Source organism: Mobula hypostoma, chromosome 3 (genome assembly GCF_963921235.1).
Source record: "Mobula hypostoma chromosome 3, sMobHyp1.1, whole genome shotgun sequence".
NCBI lineage: Eukaryota > Metazoa > Chordata > Chondrichthyes > Myliobatiformes > Myliobatidae > Mobula > Mobula hypostoma.
In genome coordinates this window covers 221,536,430-221,559,532 of record NC_086099.1, presented here as the reverse complement: position 1 = coordinate 221,559,532, position 23,103 = coordinate 221,536,430, and the positions used below count along the sequence as shown (strand labels likewise).

Here is a 23,103-nt window from a genome sequence, read left to right as displayed (position 1 = left end):
ATAGTTCAAGAACTGAGAGGTAATGTTACAGCTGTATAGAGCCCACTTGGAGTACTGTGGTCAGTTCACTACAGGAAGGATGTGGAGACTAGAAAGGGTGCAGAGGAAATTTATAAGGATGTTGTCTGGATTGGTGAGTGTGCCTTATGAGAATAGGTTGATTGAACTTGTCCTTTTCTCCTCGGAGCGACAGAGGATGAGAGGTGACCTGATAGAGGTGTATAAGATGATGAGAGGCATTGATCGTGTGGATAGTCAGAGGTTTTTTCCCCAGGGTTGAAATGACTAACACGAGAGGGCACAGTTTTAAGGTGCTTGGAAGTAGGTACAAAGGGGATATCAGGGGTAAATTTTTTACGGAGAGAGTGCTAACTGTGTGGAGTGGGCTGCCGGTGACTGTGGTGGAGGCGGATACAATAGGGTCTTTTAAGAGGATTGGAATAAGTACATGGAGCTTAGGAAAACAGAGAGCTATGGGTAACCCAAGGTAATTTCTAAAGTAAGTACCTGTTTGGCATGGTATTGTGGGCCGACGGGCCTGTATTGTACTGTAGGTTTTCTGTGTTTCTATGTTTATCTTAGAAAAGATGTGCTGAAACTGGAGAGGTTTCAAAGGAGATTCACAAAAATGATTCCAGGATTGAACGTCTTGACATATGGAGAGTGTTTGGCTCTGGGCCTGCGTTTACTCGATTCAGAGGAATGAGGGATGACCTAATTGAAACCCATTGATTGGTGAAAGGTTTTGATAGAGTGGATGTTGAGAGCATGTTTTGTATATAGAAACATAGAAAATAGGTGCAGGAGTAGGCCATTTGGCCCTTTGAGCCTGCACCGACATTCAGTACGATCATGGGTGATCATCCAACTCAGAACCCTGTATCTGCCTTCCCTCCATACCCCCTGATCCCATTAGCCACAAAGGCCATATCTAGCTCCCTCTTAAATATAGCCAATGAACTGGCCTCAACTGTTTTCTGTGGCAGAGAATTCCACAGATTCACCACTCTCTATGTGACAAGCAACACACATCAAAGTTGCTGGTGAACGCAGCAGGCCAAGCAGCATCTATAGGAAGAGGCGCAGTCGACGTTTCAGGCCGAGACCCTTCGTCAGGACTAACTGAAGGAAGAGTGAGTAAGGGATTTGAAAGCGGGAGGGGGAGATGCAAAATGATAGGAGAAGACAGGAGGGGGAGGGATAGAGCCGAGAGCTGGACAGGTGATAGGCAAAAGGGGATACGAGAGGATCATGGGACAGGAGGTCCGGGAAGAAAGACGGGGGGGGGGGGTGACCCAGAGGATGGGCAAGAGGTATATTCAGAGGGACAGAGGGAGAAAAAGGAGAGTGAGAGAAAGAATGTGTGCATAAAAAAGAGTAACAGATGGGGTACGAGGGGGAGGTGGGGCCTAGCGGAAGTTAGAGAAGTCAATTGACTTCTCTAACTTCTGCTAGGCCCCACCTCCCCCTCGTACCCCATCTGTTACTCTTTTTTATGAACACATTCTTTCTCTCACTCTCCTTTTTCTCCCTCTGTCCCTCTGAATATACCTCTTGCCCATCCTCTGGGTCACCCCCCCCCCCGTCTTTCTTCCTGGACCTCCTGTCCTATGTATAGAAGTTTTTCCTCATCTCAGTCCTAAAAGGCTTCCCCTGTATCCTTAATCTGTGACCCCTCCTTCTGGACTTCCCCAACATCGGGAACAATCTTCCTGCATCTAGCCAGTCCAATCCCTTTAGAATTTTATGTGTTTCAATAAGATCCCCTCCTCAATCTTCTAAATTCCAGCGAGTATAATCCTAGTTGATCCAGTCTTTCTTCATATGAAAGCCCTGCCATCCTAGGAATCAATCTGGTGAACCTTCTTTGTACTCCCTCTGTGGCAAGAATGTCTTTCCTCAGATTAAGGGACCAAGACTGCACAGAGTACTCCAGGTGTGGTCTCACGAAGGCCTTGTACAACTGCAGTAGAACCTCCCTGCTCCTGTACTCGAATCCTCTTGCTATGAATGCCAGCATACCATTCGCCTTTTTCACCGCCTGCTGTACCTGCATGCCCACTTTCAATGACTGGTGTACAATGACACCCAGGTCTCATTGCACCTCCCCTTTTCCTAATCGGCCACCATTCAGATAATAATCTGTTTTCCTGTTTTTTCCCCCAAAGTGGATAATCTCACATTTATCCATATTAAATTGCATCTGCCATGAATTTGCCCACTCACCTAACCTATCCAAGTCACCCTCTTAGCATCCTCCTCACAGATAACACTGCCGCCCAGCTTCGTGTCGTCCGCAAACTTGGAGATGCTGCATTTAATTCCCTTATCTAAGTCATTAATATATATTGTAAACAACTGGGGTCCCAGCACTGAGCCTTGCGGTACCCCACTAGTCACTGCCTACCATTCTGAAAATGTCCCGTTTATTCCCACTCTTTGCTTCCTGTCTGCCAACCAATTCTCTATCCACATCAATACCATACCCCCAATACCATGTGCTTTAAGTTTGCACGCTAATCTCCTGTGTGGGTATAGTGGGAGAGTATAAGACTAGAGGACACAGCCTCAGAATAGAGGGGCGACCTTTTAGAACTGAGATGAAGAGGAATTTCTTTAGCCAGTGAGTGGTGAATCTGTGGAATTTTTTGCCCCAGGCAGCTGTGGAGGCCAAGTCTTTATGTATATTTAAAATAGAGGTTGATAGATTCTTGATTGGCCAGGGCTTGAAGGGATACAGGGGAAAGGTTGGAGACTGGGGCTAAGTTGAGAATTGGACCCGCCATGATGAAATGGTGGAGCATACTCGATGTGCCAAATGGTTAATTCTGCTCCTCTATCTTATGGTCTAATTATAGGCAGTCCAAAAGAAATTCACTAGGTTAATTCCTGGATGATTGGGTGGTCCTGTCGTGATTGGCTATAGAAATGAGCTCTATATTCTTTTGTGTATAGAAGAACGAGGAGTGGTGTTATACAAGATCCTGGTGGGGCATTACTGTATAGATGCGGAAGTGTTTCTACTAGTGGGCAAAACCTCAATGAGAGAATGTGATTAAAAACAAGTTGTGTAGGAATTCATAAACATGAGAGATTCTGCAGATGCTGGAAGTCCAGAATAGCATGTGAAATGCTGGAATAGCTGCCTGAGATGCTAAATTCCTCCAGCATTTTGTGTGTGATTATGTAGGAATTTCTGTCTGGAATTCTCTAGTCCAGAGGATGACAGAACCTAGATTTCATTGCTGGTATTTAAAGAGGAAGTAGATGAATTTTTGATAAATCATGGATTTAGTGAGCTACACAGAACTGATTAAGAAATGAACAAGAATTTTGGTGCAGCATTCTACAGACAATAAAAGCCTTGATGTGACTCTTCTTAAGCATAGGTCAGGTGTTTCATTTGTAAATCCCCTGATCCCCGGCCTGTATTCTTGATTTGTGAGGATTTTAAACTGTATGTCCAGTGTTTTTCTTGCTGAAGCTTCATATATTTACATTATGACTTCATCACTCTTATACTCAACACTCCTCCAAATGAAGGCACTCATGTTATACGCCTTTTCCACTTCATTTATTTGTTTAGCCACAATTTCGCCAATCTTGGTATCATCTGCAAATTTGCTAATCCCCTATTTATGTTTTCATCCAGATCATTCATATATATCAGATGCAATAAGGTCCTAGCACCAACCTTTGCAAAGCACTGCTAGTCATAGATCTCCAGCCAACCAGAATAGCAACCTTCCACTTTATTTTCTGTCTTTTAAGGGCAGTTTTGAATCTAAACTTTTAATTCATCCTGGATTCCGTTCTTGTATATGTTCTGAATTAGTCTGCCATGAGGGACCTTATCAAGTGGCTTACTAAAGTCTGTGTCAAACTTCTCAATCAAGTTTGTAAGGTATGACATGCCCTGTACAAAGCTAAGAGACTTTCCCTAAACAGACCATATCTTTCTACATACACATGAATCCTATCTTTCAGTATACTGTCCCTTAACTTCCCCTACCACTGATTTGAAGTTTACTGGCCTATACTTACCTGGATTACCTGTATTTCCTATCCATCTTAATCACTGGCACTACCTTGCTGTCTTTCTGACCCCCATCTCTCCTCACTCTCTCTCTAGAGAATGCTTTTTCTGGTTTTATTCCCTTTTAGAAGATTTTCTTTTCAGGTTTAGTTGTGTCCAATTTTAGTGATAATTTTTATGGTGTTTTTATGTGCATGGTGACCTCCATCTTAAAATTGACCTTCCTTTCAAATCACTTGGTTACCAGCTCTAGCTCTATAACTCTTTGCACTCCGCCACTTCGGTCCTTTGATCTCTTCCGGCTTTAACAGTTTCTTTTGGCACCACAACTTTAGCATGGAAATCCACCCCCGCCTCCTCTTTTTCCCTGCCTTTCAGCCTCTCTTCCATATTCCTTAAAAATTACCTTTTTCACTAGTTTCCTGGTCACCTGTGCAAAATTTGACAACTTCTGAAATATTTTAACATGTGTTATTATGTTCAGGTAGCTTGTCAGTATATCTTTTCAGTTTGCAATTTAATTTCCTTGAAAAGTCTAAAAAGATCCTTTGTTAAATTCCCTGCTGATCACTTGCATTAAAGTGGAGATTGGTATTCCTGGTTATGGAGTTTCTGAACTTAGTATTGTTTGGTCCCTGAGCTGCTGCTGTAAAAACAAGAAATGCATGAGATGGATTAGTTTCGGGCTCAGTGTTCCACATTCTCACTCATTCCCAATTATGAAAAGCTAAAATCCTCCCCTGTTTACTAGGAATATCTTGGTTGTTTTTTTTAATTTCCAGTACTAATCTCTTAATAAAACAGTAAATTACGCTGAGTGCAAAAAATCAACTGAAATAATAAGCTGATGAAATTCAGCAGGTGAAAGAATGCTTGGGAATGCTAGGTAGCCTCCAAGCTGATGGCATGAACATCGATTTTTCTAACTTCTGTTAATTTCTCCTTCCTCCTCCTCCTCTCTTTTTCCATTCCCCATTCTGGCTCCCATCTCATCCCTTCTCTTCTCTTCTCACGTGCACATCAAAGTAAGTTTGGGCGTCCAGAGTAGATACTAAAAAACCCCACCGTATAGTTAGTGAAAAACTGCACACAGCAAGACGGACCAACAACCTATGTGCAAAAGACAACAAACTAAATACTGTAATAACAAATATAAGCAAGAAGTATTGAGAACATGAGTCCATGGGTTGTGAGAACAGTTCAATGATGGGGCGAATGAGGTTATGTTCTCTGGTTCAAGAGCCAGAGGATGGTTGAGGAGTAATAACTATTCTTGAACTTGGTGTATGGGTCCTGAAGCTCCTGTCTCTCCTTCCTGATGGCAGCAGTGAGAAGAGAGCACGGCCTGGATGGTGTGGGTCCTTGATGATGGATGCTGCTTTCCTGCGATACTGCTCCTTGTAGGTGTGCTCAATGGTGGGGAGGGATTTGTAGGCTTTTCCATCCAAGGGCATTGGTGTTGCCATACTAGATTACGGTGCAACCATTTGGTATATTCTCCACCACACATCTATAGAAGTTTGTCAAAGTTTTCAATGACATGCTGAATCTTTTAAGAAAGTAGAGTCACTGGGACATTGAAGAAAAGGTTTTCAGGTAGATTAAGGAAAGGTGTGAAAACAATAGGGTTGTTGTCAGAGGGGGCTTCAACTTCCCTAATATAAACTGGGATCTTTTTCATGCAAGAAGTTTAGATGGGGCAGAATTTGTTAGATGCATCCGGGTGGGTTTCTTAAATCAAGTTGTACATGTCCAACTAGATGAGAAGCTGTATTGGACCTGGTGTTGGGTAATTAGATTGGCTGGGAGACTGACCTTTCAGTGGGTGAGCAGCAGGTAGGGAACAGTGAGCACAGCTCATTAAGTTTTAAGGTAGCTATAAGTAAAGATAAAAATGTTAAATTGGATCTGGGCAAAATACGAAAAAGAGCATAAGGCACAAACTAGAGAGAGTGAATTGGATACAGCTGTTTATGGGCACATGGAAGCTGTTTAAAGACAAACTGCACAGTGTATGGGACAGGTATGTTCTAGTCAGAGGCAAGGTCAAGGATGGCAGGGTAAGAGAACCCTGGCAGTTGAGAGGTCATGTATTCAGTCAAGAAGAAAAAGAAAAATCATGCAAAAAAATTCGGAAGCTAGAATCAAACAGAGCCCTTGAGAATTATAAAGATGATGGAAAATAACTTGAGATGGGAATTAAGAAAGCAAGTAGGATTTAAGAGAATCGCAAGGCATTCTATACATGCATCAAGAGCATGAGGATAATGAAGGAGTGGGTGGGATCACTCAAGGATAAGAGGGGGAAAATTTGCATAAGATAGTGATCCTTTACCATAGCATTGGCGAGGGATAGGAACAGACAAGTTAGGGAAGTATTTAATTGGAGGAGTAAGGGGAAATATGAAGCGATCAGGCAGGAACTTGGAAGCAAAAATTGGGAACAGATGTTCTCAGGGAAATGTACAGCAGAAATGCGGCAAATGTTCAGGGGATATTTGCATGACATTCTGCGTAGGTACAATGAGACGGAAAGGATGGTAGGGTAAAGGAACCGTGGTGTACAAAGGCTGTTGAAAATCTAGTCAAGAAGAAAAGAAAAGCTTACAAAAGATTCAAAAAACTAGGTAATGATTGAGATCTAGAAGATTATAAGGCTAGCAGAAAGGAGTTTAAGAATGAAATTAGGAGAGCCAGAAAGGGCCATGAGAAGGCCTTGGTGAGCAGGATTAAAGAAAAACCCAAAGCATTCTACAAGTATGTGAAGAGCAAGAAGATAAGACGTGAGAGAATAGGACCAATCAAGTGTGACAGTGGAAAAGTGTGTATGGAACTGGAGGAGATAGCTGAGGTACTTAATGAATACTTTGTTTCTGTATTCACTACGGAAAAAGATCTTGGTGATTGTAGGGATGACTTACAGCGGATTGAAAAGCTTGAGCATATAGACATTAAGAAAGAAGATGTGCTGGAGCTTTTGGAAAGCATCAAGTTGGATAAGTCACCGGGACCGGATGAGATGTACCTCAGGCTACTGTGGGAGGCAAGGGAGGAGATTGCTGAGCCTCTGGCAATGATCTTTGCGTCATCATTGGGGACGGGAGAGGTTCTAGAGGATTGGAGGGTTGCAGATGTTGTTACCTTATTCAACAAAAGGAGTAGAGATAGCCCAGGAAATTAGTGAGTCTTACTTCAGTGGTTAGTAAGTTGATGGAGAAAATCCTGAGAGGCAGGATTTATGAACATTTGGAGAGGCATAATATGATTAGGAATAGTTAGCATGGCTTTGTCAAAAGTTGTGCCTTGTGAGACTGATTGAGTTTTTTGAGGACGTGATTAAGCACAATGATGAAGGTAGAGCAGTAGATGTAGTATATATGGATTTCAGCAAGGCATTTGATAATGTACCCCATGCAAGGCTTATTGAGAAAGTAAGGAGGCATGGGATCCAAGGGGACCTTGCCTTGTGGATCTAGAACTGGCTTGCCCACAGAAGGCAAAGAGTGGTTGTAGAAGGGTCATATTCTGCATGGAGGTTGGTGACCAGTGGTGTGCCTCAGCGATCTGTTCTGGGATCCTTCTCTTCATGATTTTTATTAATGACCTGGATGAGGAAGTGGAGGAATGGGTTAGTAAATTTGCTGATGACACAAAGGTTGGGGGTGTTGTGGATAGTGTGGAGGTTACAGCAGGACATTGATAGGATGCAAAACTGAGCTGAGAAGTGGCAGATAAGTGTGAGGTGGTTCATTTTGGTAGGTTAAATATGCTGGCAGAATATACTGTAGTATTAATGGTAAGACTCTTGGCAGTGTGGAGGATCAGAGGAATCTTGGTGTCCAAGTCCATAGGACACTCAAAGCAGCTGCATGGGTTGACTCTGTGGTTAGAAGCCATACGGTGCATTGGCCTTCATCAACCGTAGGATTGAGTTTAAGAGCCAAGAGGTAATGTTGCAGCTCTATAGGACCCTGGTCAGACTCCACTTGGAGAACTGTGCTCAGTTCTGGTCACCTCACTACAGGAAGAATGTGGAAACTATCGAAAGGGTGCAGAGGAGATTTATAAGGATGTTGCCTGGATTGGGGAGCATGACGTACGAGAATAGTTTGAGTGAACTTGGCTTTTTAGCAAAATTTTTTATAAATATATAAAGCGGAAGAGGGTGGCTAAAGTTAACGTAGGTCCCTTGGAAGACAAGAAGGGGAAATTGATATTAGGTGATAAGGAAATGGCTGAGGCATTGAACGACTATTTTGTGTCAGTCTTCACGGTGGAGGACGCGTCTAATATGCCAAAGAAGGATGTTATGGATGAAATGGGAGGTGAGGACTTTGATAAAATCACTGTCACTAAAGAGATAGTGATGAGCAAACTAGAGGGCCTGAAGGTAGATAAGTCCCCTGGCCTTGATGGGATGCATCCCAGGGTGCTGAGGGAATTGGTGGAGGCTATAGTAGACGCTGGTAATCATTTATCAAAACTCTCTAGACTCTGGGTAGGTCCTGGCGGATTGGAAGACAGCAAATATCACGCCATTTTTAAAAACAAGTATGTAGGCAAAAGGCGGGCTGCTATAGGCCAGTTAGCTTAACATCTGTAGTCGGGAAATGCTTGAAGCTGTCATTAAGGAAGAAATGGCGAAACATTTAAAAAGGAGTGGTTCCATTAGACAAACTCAGCATGGATTCAGAAAGGGCAGGTACTGTTTCATAAACTTACTAGAGTTCTTAGAGGACTTAATGAGTGCAGAGGATCGAGGGGAACAGGTGGATGTTGTATACTTGGATTTCCAGAAGGTGTTCGATAAGGTGCCGCACAAGAGACTTATAAATAAGATACAGATGCATGGAGTCGGCGGAAGTGTATTGGTATGGATAGTGGACTGGTTAACCGATAGAAAGCAGAGAGTTGGTAATAAATGGATGTTTCTCCAGTTGGCAGTCTGTGGTGAGTGGGGTGCCGCAGGGGTTGGTGCTGGGCCCACAGCTGTTTACCATTTACACTGATGATTTGGAAGAGGGGACTGAGTGTAGTGTAGCAAAATTTTGTATAGTAGAATACAGCAGGATGTAGATCAATTGCAGATTGGTGGAGTGAAGTGTTTTACCCTGTTAGGTTAAACATAAAGAGACAGTACACTGTTAAACAGTGTTGATGAGCAAAGTGATCTTGGGAACTAAGTTCATAGCTCCTTGAAAGTGGCGACACAGGTTGATAGGGTGGTTCAGGAAATTACATTGCAACTTTGTAAAACTCTAGGTAGGCCCCATCTGGAGCATTGCATACAGTACTGTTTGCTCCATTATATGAAGGATGTCAAGGCTTTGGAGAGGGTGCAGAAATGGTTTACCAGAATGCTGCCTGGATTAGAGGACTTGCAATAATGAGAGGCTGGACAAACTTGGGTTGTTTTCTCTGGAGCGGTGGAGGCTGATGGGTGATAAGATTTATAAGGTTTATAAGATTATGAGAGTCATAGAGTAGACAGACAGTATTTTTTTCTCAGAGTTTAAATGTCTAAAACAAGTGGGCATGCATTTAAGATGAGGGGAGTAATTTTAAAGGAGATGTGAAGGGCAAGTTTTTTTTTACAGAGCATGACGTGTACCTGGAGTGCGCTGCCTGGGGTGGTGGCAGAGGCAGATACATTAGAGACTTTCAAGAGATGTTTAGGTAGGCACATGAATGTGAGGAAAATGGAAGGATAAGGATATAGGTAGAGCAGAATAGCTTAGTTGGTCTTTTGATTGCTAATTTATTCAGTTCGGCATAAACATTGTGGGCCAAAGAGCCTCTTCTGTGCTGTACTGTTCTATGTTCTGTATTCATCAGGAAGTAGGGGCAATGGTGTGCTTTTTGGACATAGTTTCCATGTGGCTGAATCAGGGCAAATTAATTATTCATATATGATGTCCTCATTTATGATTTTTTTCTTTCCAGAATGTCTTCAATGCGTTCTGAAAATCAGCTGGAGGAGCGGCTACAGTTAGGTATGGCTTCCAGACATTTTGGTCCTTCTATAAGTCAAAAATCAGTTTAACATGATATCTAAGGATTAAGTAATTTGAGTCCTGCCATCTTGCTGCAAGAGGGGAAAATTGTTGAAGCTAACCTGTGCTTTTTTTCTTGAATTACTAATTTTCTGTTTCTTTTCATTTGTATGTTGTGGCAGTTGTTTTATTTTGTCCATATTTGCAGAGATCAGAAATTGGGGTAAATATTCCTCTACTCACGTTCCTGGTAAGCAGCAACAGTGTAAAGGAATAATTCTTGGCAACCTCCATACGTATTAGCTGCTTAGTTCAGCATATTTGACTAGCCTACAGAAGACATAGGAGCAGAATCAGACCATTTAGCCCATTATGTCTGTTCCACCATTCAATCATGGCTGATTTATTATTCCTCTCATCCCCATTCTCCTACCTTCATATAAGAACATGATGGTAAATGGCAGAATCACTTCAGAGTGGTGTGTTAAGTGTATATCCACAAGTAATTACTAGAGCGATGAATGAATGAGAATTCTCATCATTTCACCCTATCTGGCTTATATAATGAACGTTTAGACTGGGAAAACGTGAATTACTTGTTGTGCTCAGTATGGTGATCAAACTGCCCCGCAGTTGTTTCTTTGTGTGTACGAAGCTTTGATTTCTTGCTGTTACTGGTCTGTGTGAGGCAAGTATTAAGTACCTGAAACATAGCTATTTTGAGTTATATGGAAGTTGAATCTGACTGGGTATTACATATTTTCTGTAAAGAAAGAGGTAATTTTACATGAGTAAGTTAGAATCCTTGAGTCAAACAGTGTAGAAACTGTCCATAAGACCATAAGACATAGGGGAAGAATTAGGCCATTCAGCCCATTGAGTTCCTCCACCATTCCATCATGACTGATTAATTTTCCTCCTTAACCCATTCTCCTGCCTTTACCTTGCAACTTTTCATGCCTTAGCTAATCAAGAACCTATCATCCTCCCCCTTAAATACACCCAATGATCTGGTGTCCACAGCTGCCAGTAGCAAGGAATTCCTCAGATTCACCATTCTCTGGCTAAGGAAATTCTCCTCATCTCCATCCTAAATGGATGTCCTTCTATTCTGAGGCTGTGCCTTCTGGTCCTAGGTTCCCTCACTATCGGAAGGGTCCTCTCCACATCCACTCTATCTAGGCCTTTCAACATGTGATCACCCCATTCTTCTAAACTCCCATTAAGTATAGGACAAGAGTCATCAAGTGTTCCTTATATTCATTCCTGGATCATTTTTGTAAACCACCTCTGAGCCCTTTCCAGTCAGCACATCCTTTCTTAGATAGGGCCCAAAACTGCTCTCAATATCCCATGTGAGACCTCACCAGTGCCTTATAAAGACTCAGCATCACATCCTTACCTTTGTATTCTGGTCCTCTCAAAATAAATGCTAATATTGCATTTGCTTTCCTCACCACTGATCTGGCCTTTAGAGAATCCTGCATGAGGGCTCCCAACTCCATTTGCGCCTCTGAGTTTTGAGTTTTCTCCCCATTATGAAAATGGTCTATGCCTTCTACCAGAGTGAATGATCATACTCTTCCCGACACTGTATTCCATCTGCCACTGCTTTGGCCATTCTCCTAATCTAAGTTCTTCTGCAGTCTCCCTACTTCCTCAGCACTACCTGCCTCTCCATGTATCTTTGTATCAACTGCAAACCTGGCCACAAAATCATGAATTCCATCATCCAAATCATTTACATTTAATATGAAAAGAAGTGGTCTCAACACAGACTGCTGTGGAACTAGTCACCGGCAGCCAACCTGCACAGACTCCCTTTATTTCCACTGATTGCCTCTCTAAGCATCTCCTTTCCCTATAGCTTCCACTTGCTTTCATACATTGTGATTGTACCTGCTTTTACAGCTTCCTCTGCAGCTTGTTCTGTATACCCACCACACTCTGTGTGGAAAAACTTGCCTCTCACATCCTCTTTAAATCTTTCCCTTCTCTCCCCAAACTTTTGCCCTCTAGTTTTAGTGTCCCTTTAATGGAGAAAAAGACTGTGACTGTCCAAACTATCATAATTTTACAAATCCTCTATCCCCTCAGCTTCATTTACTCCAGGGGAAACAGTTTCAGTTGATGAAATCTGTCCTTGTAATACAAGCCTTTCAGCCATGGCAGTGTCCTTGTGATTCTTTTCCGAATCTCTAGCTTAATTACATCCTTCCTAGATCATGGTGACCAGAAATGCGCACTATGCGCAATCCACATTTTGTATGACATGGTGTCCCAACTCTTACGCCCATACTAATTAGGGCAACATGCCATATAGCTTCTTCACCACCTGTATCATCACTTCCGTGATCCACTACATTTGCCCTTGGGTCTTACTGGGGCAACATTCTCCAGGGCATTACCATCCACTACTTCTTTGCCCTGGTATAACATTCCAAACTGCACCACTTCTCACTTGTCTCTGTTAACTTCCATCTTTATGCCAGAGTTGCCCTCATTCTCCTGTGTTTCAAGGAATAGAGGCCTAGCCTGGCCAACCTCTTCACGTAACTCAGTCCTTTATTCTCTGCAATATTTTTGTAAGTCTTTTCTGTACTCTTTCCAGTTTAATCACATATTTTTTATGACAAGGTGACAATAACAGTACACTTATTTTGACGTTGCTTTCCATCTTCCTTGTTGATGCCTATTCATTCAGCTTCACTGTATCTCCCTGATGCCCCTTGGCATCCTCATCACTATACATGTTCCCATTTAGTTTTAAACAGCAGCAAACATCGAAGTCTTGTCTTTTGATACTTCAGCCAAATTTTTGATATAGATTATGAATTTCTAAGGACTGGGATACTTAATGAGGCCACTCAACACACACAACATGCTGGAGGAACTCAGCAGGCCAGGCAGCATTTACAAAAGTATGGTTGACATTTCGGGCAGAGACCCTTCATCAGGACTGGAAGGAAAAAGATGAGTCAGAGTTAGAAGGTGGGGGTAGGAAGGAAGAAACACGAGGTGATAGATGAATCTGGGAGGAGGAGGGGTGAAGTAAAGAGTTGGGAAGTTGATTGATGAAAAAGATACAGGGCTGGAGAAAGGGTAATCTAATAGGAGAGGACAGAAGGCCATAGAAGGAAGAAAAAGGAGGAAGAGTTCCAGAGGGAGGTGATTGGCAGGTAAAGAGGTAAGGTGAGAGAGGGAAAGGGGTTGGGGAATAGAGAAGGGGGAGGCCATTACCAGAAGTTTGAAAAATCAATGCTCATGCCATCAGGTTGCAGGCTACCCAGCTGGAATATAAGGGGTTGCCCTCCAACCTTAGTGTGGCCTCATCACGACAATAGAGGAGGCCGTGGATGGGTTTGTCGGAATGGGAAGTGGAATTAAAATGGCTGGCCACTAGGAGATCCTCCTTTTTCTGGCAGATGGAGTGTAGGTGCTTGAAGAAGCCATCTCCCAGTCGATGTCAGGTCTCTCCGATATACAAGGGGCCACACCAGGAACACCGAACTCACAGGTGAAGTGTCGCCTCACCTGGAAGAACTGTTTGGGGCTCTGAAAGGTAGTGAGGGAGGAGGTGTATTGGCAGGTCTAGCATTTGTTCCGCTTGCAAGGATAAGTGCCAGGAGGGAGATCAATTAGGAGGGATGAATGGGCAAGGGAATCGTGTAGGGAGCACTCCCTGGGGAATGCAGAAAGTAGGGGAGGGAAGGAAAGATGTGCTTGGTGGTGGGGTTCTGTTGGAGATGGCGAAAGTTATGGGGACTTATGTATTAGATGCAGATGCTGTAGGTGAGGGCAAGAGAAACTCTATCCCTGGTAGAATGGCAGGACGATGGGGTGAGGGCAGATGTGTGTGAAATGTAGGCGATGTGGTTGATAGCAGCATTGATGGTGAAGGAAGGGAAGCCCCTTTCTTTGAAGGAGGAGGATATCCCCTTAGTTCTGGAATGAAAAGGTGAGAGCAGATGCGGTGGAGACAGAAGATCTCCCAGTGGCGACCCATTTTAATTCCACTTCCCATTCCCATTCTGACATGTCCATCTACTGTCGCAATGAGGCCACACTCAGGTTGGAGGAGCAATACCTTCCAGTAATGGCCCCCCCTCTCTATTTCCCATCCCCTTTCCCTCCCTCACCTTATCTCATTGCCTGCTTATCGCATCCCTCTGGTGCTCCTTCCCCTTTTTCTTTCTCCCATGGCCTTCTGTCCTCTACTATTAGATTCCCCCTTCACCAGCCCTGTATCTTTTTCACCAATCAACTTTCCAGCTTTTTACCTCACCAATTTCATCTATCACCTTGTGACTCTTCCTCCCCCCACCCCCCCGCCCACCTTCTAACTCTGACTCCTCATCTTTTTTTCTCCAGTCTTGCTGAGGGGTCTTGGCCCGAACTATTGACTATATTCTTTTCCGTATATACTGCCTGGCCTGCTGAGTTCCTCTATCAGTTTGTGTATGTTAATTTGATTTCCAGCATCTACAGATTTTCTCTTGTTTGTTGTTAAGTAGTCTCCAATCTGATAACATAAACATTGATTCCTCCAACATCTGGTAATATTTTACCTTTCCCCTTCCTCCTCCTTCAATTTCCCCACTCTGGCCTCTTGCCTCCCTTTAGTGCCCCTCCTTATTCCCTTTCTCCCATGGTCCACTGCTCTTCTGTCAGATTCCTCAGTCTCCAGACCTTCACCTTTTCCATCTATCACGTTCCCGTTTCTTACTTCATGTCCTCCCTTCTGCACCCACCTGGCTTCACCTATCACCTTTCAGCTTGTTGTTTTCCTCCCCCCACCTTGTTATTCTGGCTACTTCCACCCACTTCCTTTCCAGTCCTGATGAAGGGTCTTGGCCCAAAATGTCGACTGTTTAATTATTTCTACAGACGCTGCCTGGCCTGCTGAGTTCTTCCAGCATTTGTGTGTGTTATTCACTCATTCCTATTCTTTGTATCCATTGAATAACTCTTAGTTCTATACCATTTATGGTGAAATTAAGTTATTGCTGCTTTTAAGTCTTTCTACATTTGGCCTTAATACTATTGCTGAAATGATACATCAAGATTAGAAAATAACATCTCTGAGCTGCAAGAGTGAGACATTATGTAAACAGCTGGTATCTTTTGAAGATAAGACCCAATGGCTTGCCTCTTCACTCAATCTTGCTTTCTCCAGAAATGTATTAAAATACCTCTTGAATCCAATGTAAGGTCTGTTTTGTTATCTTATCTGGGTTCCTTCACAATTACTTAGCCAGGCATTGGTCTGTCTAGTTTTGATATTCAGTGTTCATGTACATGTTAAATACAACTGAAACAATGATTGATCACCTTTTACAGCTGACATTGATGATGATGACTTCGATGAAGTTGATGAAATTCCAACCATTAGTTCGCTTCGTAAGCATCACATCGATTCAAAACCCATAGACCAGGCTCTTGCAGTAGTAAGTTGTGTTATCTTTCTTTCTTTCTTTCTTAAGTATTTTCAGTTACCACAAGAATTTTCATTTCGCTTCCTATTCAGGTGTCATTAAGGGTATTAATTTAGGCTTTCGTGCCACTGGGTTATAGGGAATAAAATCAAGTTTCCTTGAAGTGGAAAATCTGATGAAAAGATTGGCTTTATTTGTCACATGTAGATCAAAACATACAGTGAAATATGTCATTTGCATCAAATCAAATGAGCGTGGGTTGTATTGGACAGGCCGCAATGTACCATGCTTCCAGTGAACATAGCATGCCCACAACTCACTAACCCTCACCTATACCTTTTTGGAATGTGGGAGGAAACCTAAACACCTGGAGAAAACCCACATGGTCACGGGAAGAATATACAGACTCCTTCCAGACAGTGGCCACTATCTTACAATGGTGCTGTAATGGTATGACACTAACCACCTCACTATATTGTGTGATCATAACTCTATCGTAAACCAAATAATTATGGATAAGACCTGACCTTGTTAGGGTGCAGAGGAGATTTACCCGGATCCTGCCTGGATTAGAGAGCATGTCTTATGAGGAAAGGTTGAGTGAGCTAGTGCTTTTCTCTTTTTAGAGGATGGGAGGTGACTTAGAGGTGTCCAAGGTAAGAGGCGTAGATCGAGTAGACAGCAGAGACTTCTTCCCCAGACAGTAATGGCTAATACAGGGGGCATAATTTTAAGGCGATTGGAGAAAAGTATAAGGAGGGGAGCTGTCATGGGTATTTTTTATTTTGATTTTTTTAAATTTAGATATACACCACGGAATAGGCCTTTCTGGCCTTTCAAACCGCGCCGCCCAGCAATCCCAACAACCCCTGATTTAACCCTTACCTAATCATAGGACAATTTGCAACAACCAATTAACGGATGCGTCTTTGGATTGTGGGAGGAAACCGGAACACCCAGGGGAAAAAAAACCCATGCATTCCACAGAGAGGACATACAAACTCCTTACAGAGGCCAGGATTGAACTCCGCACTACAACTGTAATAGTTGTGAAAGCCACTATGCTACCATGGTTTCCAAACACAGTTTAAAACAGCGGTCCCCAACCACCAGGCCACGAGGAAACGATATGATTTGGCGATATGAAACGATATGAGTCAGCTGCACCGTTCCTCATTCCCTGTCACACATTGTTGAACTTGAACATAGGGTTGCCAACTGTCCCTTATTTGCCGGGACATCCCGTATATTGGGCTAAATAAAGGAGGGAGGAGAAGATGGCGGCGCGACGCAGCGTGCGCGGCCGCTCCAAATGATATCGTATGTGTTAACTAGGATGCCGTGCACAATCCTGATTTGATGGAGACAGCCGTGAGAAGCACAGAGGAACACCTGGAGAAACTTCTGACATGTCCGTTTCGCTGCCGCTGCTATTGTGCAATCGAGAATCTCCAGAGGAGAAGTTCCCAAATCCTCGGCTTTGCCTATTGCATGTTGCAGGGGCTGGGGTTGAAGCGCTCGGCAGAGGTGGTGCTCGGTGCTCGGTGTCGGAGGGCTGGTCGGAGGCTCGGAGTTTTCGGACGGACTCAAGAGTCGGCTGTGGTTGGGTGCTTCCAGGATGCTGCGTCGGCAAGTTTGCGGCGCTGGAAGCTCATGGCAGGAAGAGTTTTGTTTCTTCCTTCTACCGTCTGCGTGAGATGATGGGACTTTCGAGAGACTTTGAGATTTTTTTTTTACCATGCCCGTGGTCTGTTTTTCATCAAATTACAGTATTGCTTTGCACTTTTGTAACTATATGTTATAATTATGTGTTTTTTGTCAGTTTTTCAGACGGTTTGTCTTGTGTTTTTGTGATATCATTCTGGAGAAACATTGTATCATTTCTTAATGCATGCATTACTAAATGACAATAAAAGAGGACTGCGTGTCCTCATAATCTAATCTAATCTAATCTAAATTGGTTTGTCCCATACGGGACCACCCTTGTCCCGTATTTCCCCTGCTAAGGTAGAGCATTCCTATGAAACTTCTGTGCCGAAATGGTGTAAAGCGAAGAAGCAATTACCATTAATTTATATGAGAAAAATTTCTGAGCGTTCCCAGACCCAAAAAAATAACCTACCAAATCATATCAAATAACACATAAAACTTAAAGTACTCTAACATACAGTAAAAGCAGGAATGATATGATAAATACACAGCCTATATAAAGTAGAAATAATATATGCACAGTGTAGTTGGGAAGATTAAGCCAAAACCGAGTTGTGGAAAAAAAATCGGCACGTACGTGCATGCGCAAGTCACGTGCGCACGTCACGCATGCGCACACAGGTACCCGCACAAGGCTTCATGGTCGCGGTAGTCTTTCTCGGGGTAAACACAAATGTCCCGTCAACACACACAAAAAGTGCTGGTGAACGCAGCAGGCCAGGCAGCATCTATAGGAAGAGGTACAGTTGACGTTTCGGGCCGGGACCCTTCGTCAGGATTTGACTGCTACTTTTGTCCCTTGGTAGTGAGAAAGTTGTAAAAGAAACTGTAAAAGGCATGCTGAGGTGAGTTTAACCCTATTTGAACACCACCCCCCCCCACCCCAGGTCGGCCGGTCCGCAAGAATATTGTCAATATTAAACCGGTCTGCGGCGCAAAAAAGGTTGGGGACCCCTGGTTCAAAAAGAGAGTGGTTGGTGCGTGGAACAGCTTGTCAGGGGTGGTGGTAGAGGCAGATATATTAGGGACATTTAAGGAGCTCTTAGATAAGCACATGGATGATATAAACATAGAGGGCTATGTGGGAGGGAAGGGATAGATTGGGTTTAGAGTAGGTTAAAAGATTAGCACAACAGTGTGGTCCAAAGGGCCTGTACTGTGTTTTAATGTTCTTTGTTAAAGATAAATTGTTGCAACAGTGTTAGAACAACTTGGAAAGGGTGACAGCTGGTTCTGGAGCATAGGTCTTAAGTTTAGAAATCTCAGTGTTGTCAGCTGCCTAGGTCTCTACTGCTTCAGTCAGCGGCTGCTTGCTACCAATCAAGTAGGTTGCTTTGACCTCTGGTGTTGAGTTGCCTGAGCATTGTTGAAGGTAGTGTTGGATTGATGCATCTTAAGGAAGTTGTTCGTGTCTGTTGCAGAGCTGAGCTTTGATCAGAATGATAATTTTGTCTTAAGTGCAGGTTTTATATGGGGTGATACCAAAAGTACAATGTTAGCAAGTTCCTTTAATGGAGAAGATCACTGAAATATTTAAAACACTTCAGCTTTACAGTAAAACTGACATGTTTTGCATTTGAAGTATTACTTTTGTCACTGTCCCAACTCCCACATCATTACCATCTTACATCTGTTATTCAGAGAGGAGATAAGGAGATGTTTGTGGTGTATCGATATCTATGAACTTTTAAACAGAGGGGAGGGGCTGTTTGGAGCAGGGGTGGTAGAGCGGAGTCAATAACTCGAAGGTAACCTCTGGAAAAATACCATACAGCAGACCAGTCACTATCTCTCGGCAAGTTTAACACTTTGAGCATTAATGGAGCCAAACAGATACTGATCAACCTGTTTGGAATTTAAAGAACAATGTTCTTTGTTTCAAATTTTAACCACAAACTTGAAGGCCAAGTCTCAGTAATATTAATGGTTTCCCAAATTAATATTGGTAAATTGTTTTTATTACTGTAATGTGTACCAAGGTACAGTGAAAAACAACTTGCTCCCATATTATGCAAGAACTTGAATTAATTTTAGCATAGGATTGACTTATGTTTGCAGGTCAGTAATAGACCTGACGTGCATTGCTCCCCTCCAGTCATGAAACTACAGAATAGAGTACTAACTGGAAGAGTTTTGAGTGCCAATCAATAGAAATTATTTTCGGGCTTTTTTTTTGTTGAACTAATTAGATTACATTTGGAATACTATATCAATGGTTTCTGGCAAGATTATTGACAAGGAATTAGCAGTTAAATGATAGCTTGGTTAACTATGCAGCATTTTAATGTATTCATTGGCCCCATTTCTAGCATTTGTGCATCTAGTGTGGATGTCAGTATGGGATAAGAACACCATTGTAGAAACATAGAATGAGGCCATTCAGTCGCTTGAGCTGGCTTTCTGTAAGATCTTTCCAGTTAGTCCAGTTCTTTTTCTCTACAGTTCTTCATGTTACTTTGCAGCACATAGTTAGAGATAGGAGGACAAGATATAATATGAGACCTGAGAGAAACATTGAAAAAGAAGACTAGTGAGTTGGAGTTTGGATTGTAGAGTCATAGAGCATTACAGCACAGAAGCAGGCTGATTGGACTCTGTGTGAAACTGTTATTCTGCCTAGTCCCACCAACCCATACCTGAAGCATAGTCTTTCATATCCCTCCCATCTGTGTACTCCTCTTAACTGTTGCAATCAAACCTGCATCCACCACTTACACTGGCAGCTCGTTTCATACTTGCACCATCCTCTGAATGAAGAAATTCCCACTCAGGTTATCCTTAAATTCAGATTCCATTTTATTTATCACATGTACATTGAAACATGCAATGAAATGCACCATTTGTATTTACAACCAACACATCCAGGGATGTGCTAGGGGCAGCCTGCGAGTGTTGCCACACATTCCGGCTCCAACATTGCATGCACAAAATGCTCGGCAGAACAACACGAGATACAACATAACAGAACATAACAAGCGACAAAAAAAAAGGCAAAGGTAATTTTTTCATAACCTCAGGGCCTCATATCGCTTACAGACAAAATTGAGAGGATTTATCAAGAGGAATAAGAAAGCAACTGAGTAATTAAGTAATGCACATAAAAGTTGCTGGTGAACGCAGCAGGCCAGGCAGCATCTCTAGGAAGAGGTGCAGTCGACGTTTCAGGCCGAGACCCTTCGTCAGGACTAACTGAAGGAAGAGTGAGTAAGGGATTTGAAAGCTGGAGGGGGAGATGCAAAATGATAGGAGAAGACAGGAGGGGGAGGGATGGAGCCAAGAGCTGGACAGGTGATAGGCAAAAGGGAATATGAGAGGATCATGGGACAGGAGGTCCGGGAAGAAAGACAAGGGGGAGGGGACCCAGAGGATGGGCAAGGGGTATATTCAGAGGGACAGAGGGAGAAAAAGGAGAGTGAGAGAAAGAATGTGTGTATAAAAATAAGTAACAGATGGGGTACGAGGGGGAGGTGGGGCATTAGCGGAAGTTAGAGAAGTCGATGTTCATGCCATCAGGTTGGAGGCTACCCAGACGGAATATAAGGTGTTGTTCCTCCAACCTGAGTGTGGCTTCATCTTTACAGTAGAGGAGGCCGTGGATAGACATGTCAGAATGGGAATGGGATGTGGAATTAAAATGTGTGGCCACTGGGAGAAAGCAGGAATTTACTACCTAATCCTGAATGGCGAACAACTGAACCTTCTTGATCAGCCTCCCATGCAGGACCTTGTCAAATGCCTTACTAAAATTCACGTAGACAAAATCCGCTGCCTTGCCTTCATCCACTTCCTGGAAACTTCCTCGAAAAACTCGATAAGATGGGTTGGACATGACCTATCACGCTCAAAACCATGCTGACTATTTTTAATCAGTCCATGTCTATCCAAATACTTATATATCCGGTCCCCAAGAATACTTTCCAATAACTTTCCCACAATTTATGTCAGACTTACCTGCCTATAATTTCCTGTTTTATGTTTAGAGCCATTTTTAAACAGCAGGACAGCTTTGGCTATCCTCTAATCCTCTGATAACTCTCCTGTCGCTAAGGAGGATTTACATATCTCTGCTAGGGCCCCGGCAATTTCTGCACTTGCTGCCTGTAGGGTCCGAGGGAATACCTTGTCAGGCCCTGGAAATTTATCCACCTTGATTTTCCTCAGGGTAGCAAACACCTCCTACTTTGTAATCTGTACAGGGTCCATGAAGTTGATGCCGCGTTGCCTCACTTCTATCAACTCTGTATCCATCTCCTGACTAAATACAGATGCAAAGAATCCATTTACGATCTCCCCCATCTGGTCTGGCTCCGCACGTGGATTACCATTCTGATCTTCTGGAGGACCAATTTTGTCCCTTGCAATCCTTTTGCTGTTAACATTTGTAGAATTCCTTAGGATTGTCCTTCAGCTTGTCTGCTAGAGTAACTTCAAGCCTTCTTTTAGTCTTCCTGATTTTTTTCTTAAGTGTTCTCTTGGATTTCTTATGCTCCACAACCACCTCATTTGTTCCTACTTGTCCATACCTGCTATGCACTTGCTTTTTTTTCTCTTAACTAGTGTCTTAATATCTCTTGAAAACCAAGATTCCCTACACTTGCTATCTTGACCTTATATTCTGACAAGCACATACCAGCTTTGTACTCTCAAAATTTCATTTTTGAAGGCCTCCCATTTACAAAGTGCACCTTTGTCACATTGAGTTTAATACTTACTAGTGGCTTTTGTGGTAATTTATTTATTGGAAACTGACTTCATCGCACCAGCATCCACTATCTGTGTGATATCATGAACAGCAAAGCGAGCAAGAGAAGCTCTCAACACAAGGGCTTAGTTGGCATCATATGAACAATGGTGCATCTCCAGGCTTTACAAACTTGGAGCTATCTTCCATCTTGCTAGATTGAACATCAGTCTACATTAAACTTCCTGGAAAACTTGTCAATGAGATGTTATATTGCAGCAAGAAAGATTGAGAAAAGTGTTAAAGGGATGATGTGACCATGCTTGATAGCAATGCAGTGGGATTGCAAATTTGGATAGATTCTGTAGATGAGGCTGATGTAGTCACATCAGAAGTATTTGCTTCTATGTCTGGGGAGTCTGGGCAATTTGGTCCACATGATGGCTCCATACGTTCTCTCCTACCTGTGCTCTATACATCAGTGGCCTGTCTATGGGGGAAGTTGTACCTGGCTGCCACTTTTCAGTCCGGTAATCACGTGCAAGAACTGACTGTCCCACACTGAAGCTCCGTGTTGACTTAGCATTCAAGTGTTCGAACTGTCTGTTCTCCACATCACGCTGTACATCTGGTTTGAGAAGATCCATGCGAGACCTCAGGTTCCTGTTCAGAAACATCATCGCTGGAGTCTGATTAGTGGTTGCACATACTGCATTTCGATAGGCAAGGAGGAAGTTGTCTATCTTGTGTTGCAGTGGTCAATTTTCACTGTCCATTGCCTTGATGGCTTTCTTGAATGTCTGCACAAATCTTTTTGTCAAGCCATTTGTGAATGGATGGTAAGGGGCAGATGTAAAGTGCTTGATTCCATTGTTCTTCAAAAACTTTGGAATTCTTCAGAGACAAATTATCGTCCATTGTCTGCAGATTTGTTCTGGTATGCCATTCCTGGCGAACATGGTCCTTAGCACTGTAATGGTCTTTTCCGATGTGGTTGTCTTCATTTTGATGACCTCTGGCCATTTGGAATGTGCATCAACGGCGATTAAAAAGATTGTCCATGAATGGTCCAGCAAAGTCATTGTGCACTCGTTGCCATGGTGATGAGGGCCACTCCCATGGATGGAGAGGGGCTTATGATGGTGAGTTCTCGATCTTTCGACATGCAGAGTAGTTCTTGGTCAAGTTCTCAATCTGCTTATCGATTCCTGGCCACCACACATAAGCACAGGCAAGACTTTTCATCTT

General features: G+C 43.0%; 1 protein-coding gene across 2 annotated transcripts in view; it reads left to right on the top strand.

The window, feature by feature from the left end:
• Window positions 1–23,103, top strand: part of mindy4 (MINDY lysine 48 deubiquitinase 4) — a 291,924-nt gene that overhangs the window by 107,477 nt on the left and 161,344 nt on the right. For both annotated transcript variants that reach the window (XM_063044570.1, XM_063044571.1), the window contains 2 exons: window positions 9,980–10,029; window positions 15,370–15,476. In XM_063044570.1, the coding sequence (XP_062900640.1) occupies window positions 9,980–10,029; window positions 15,370–15,476 (157 nt within the window). The remainder of the gene's footprint in view (window positions 1–9,979; window positions 10,030–15,369; window positions 15,477–23,103) is intronic.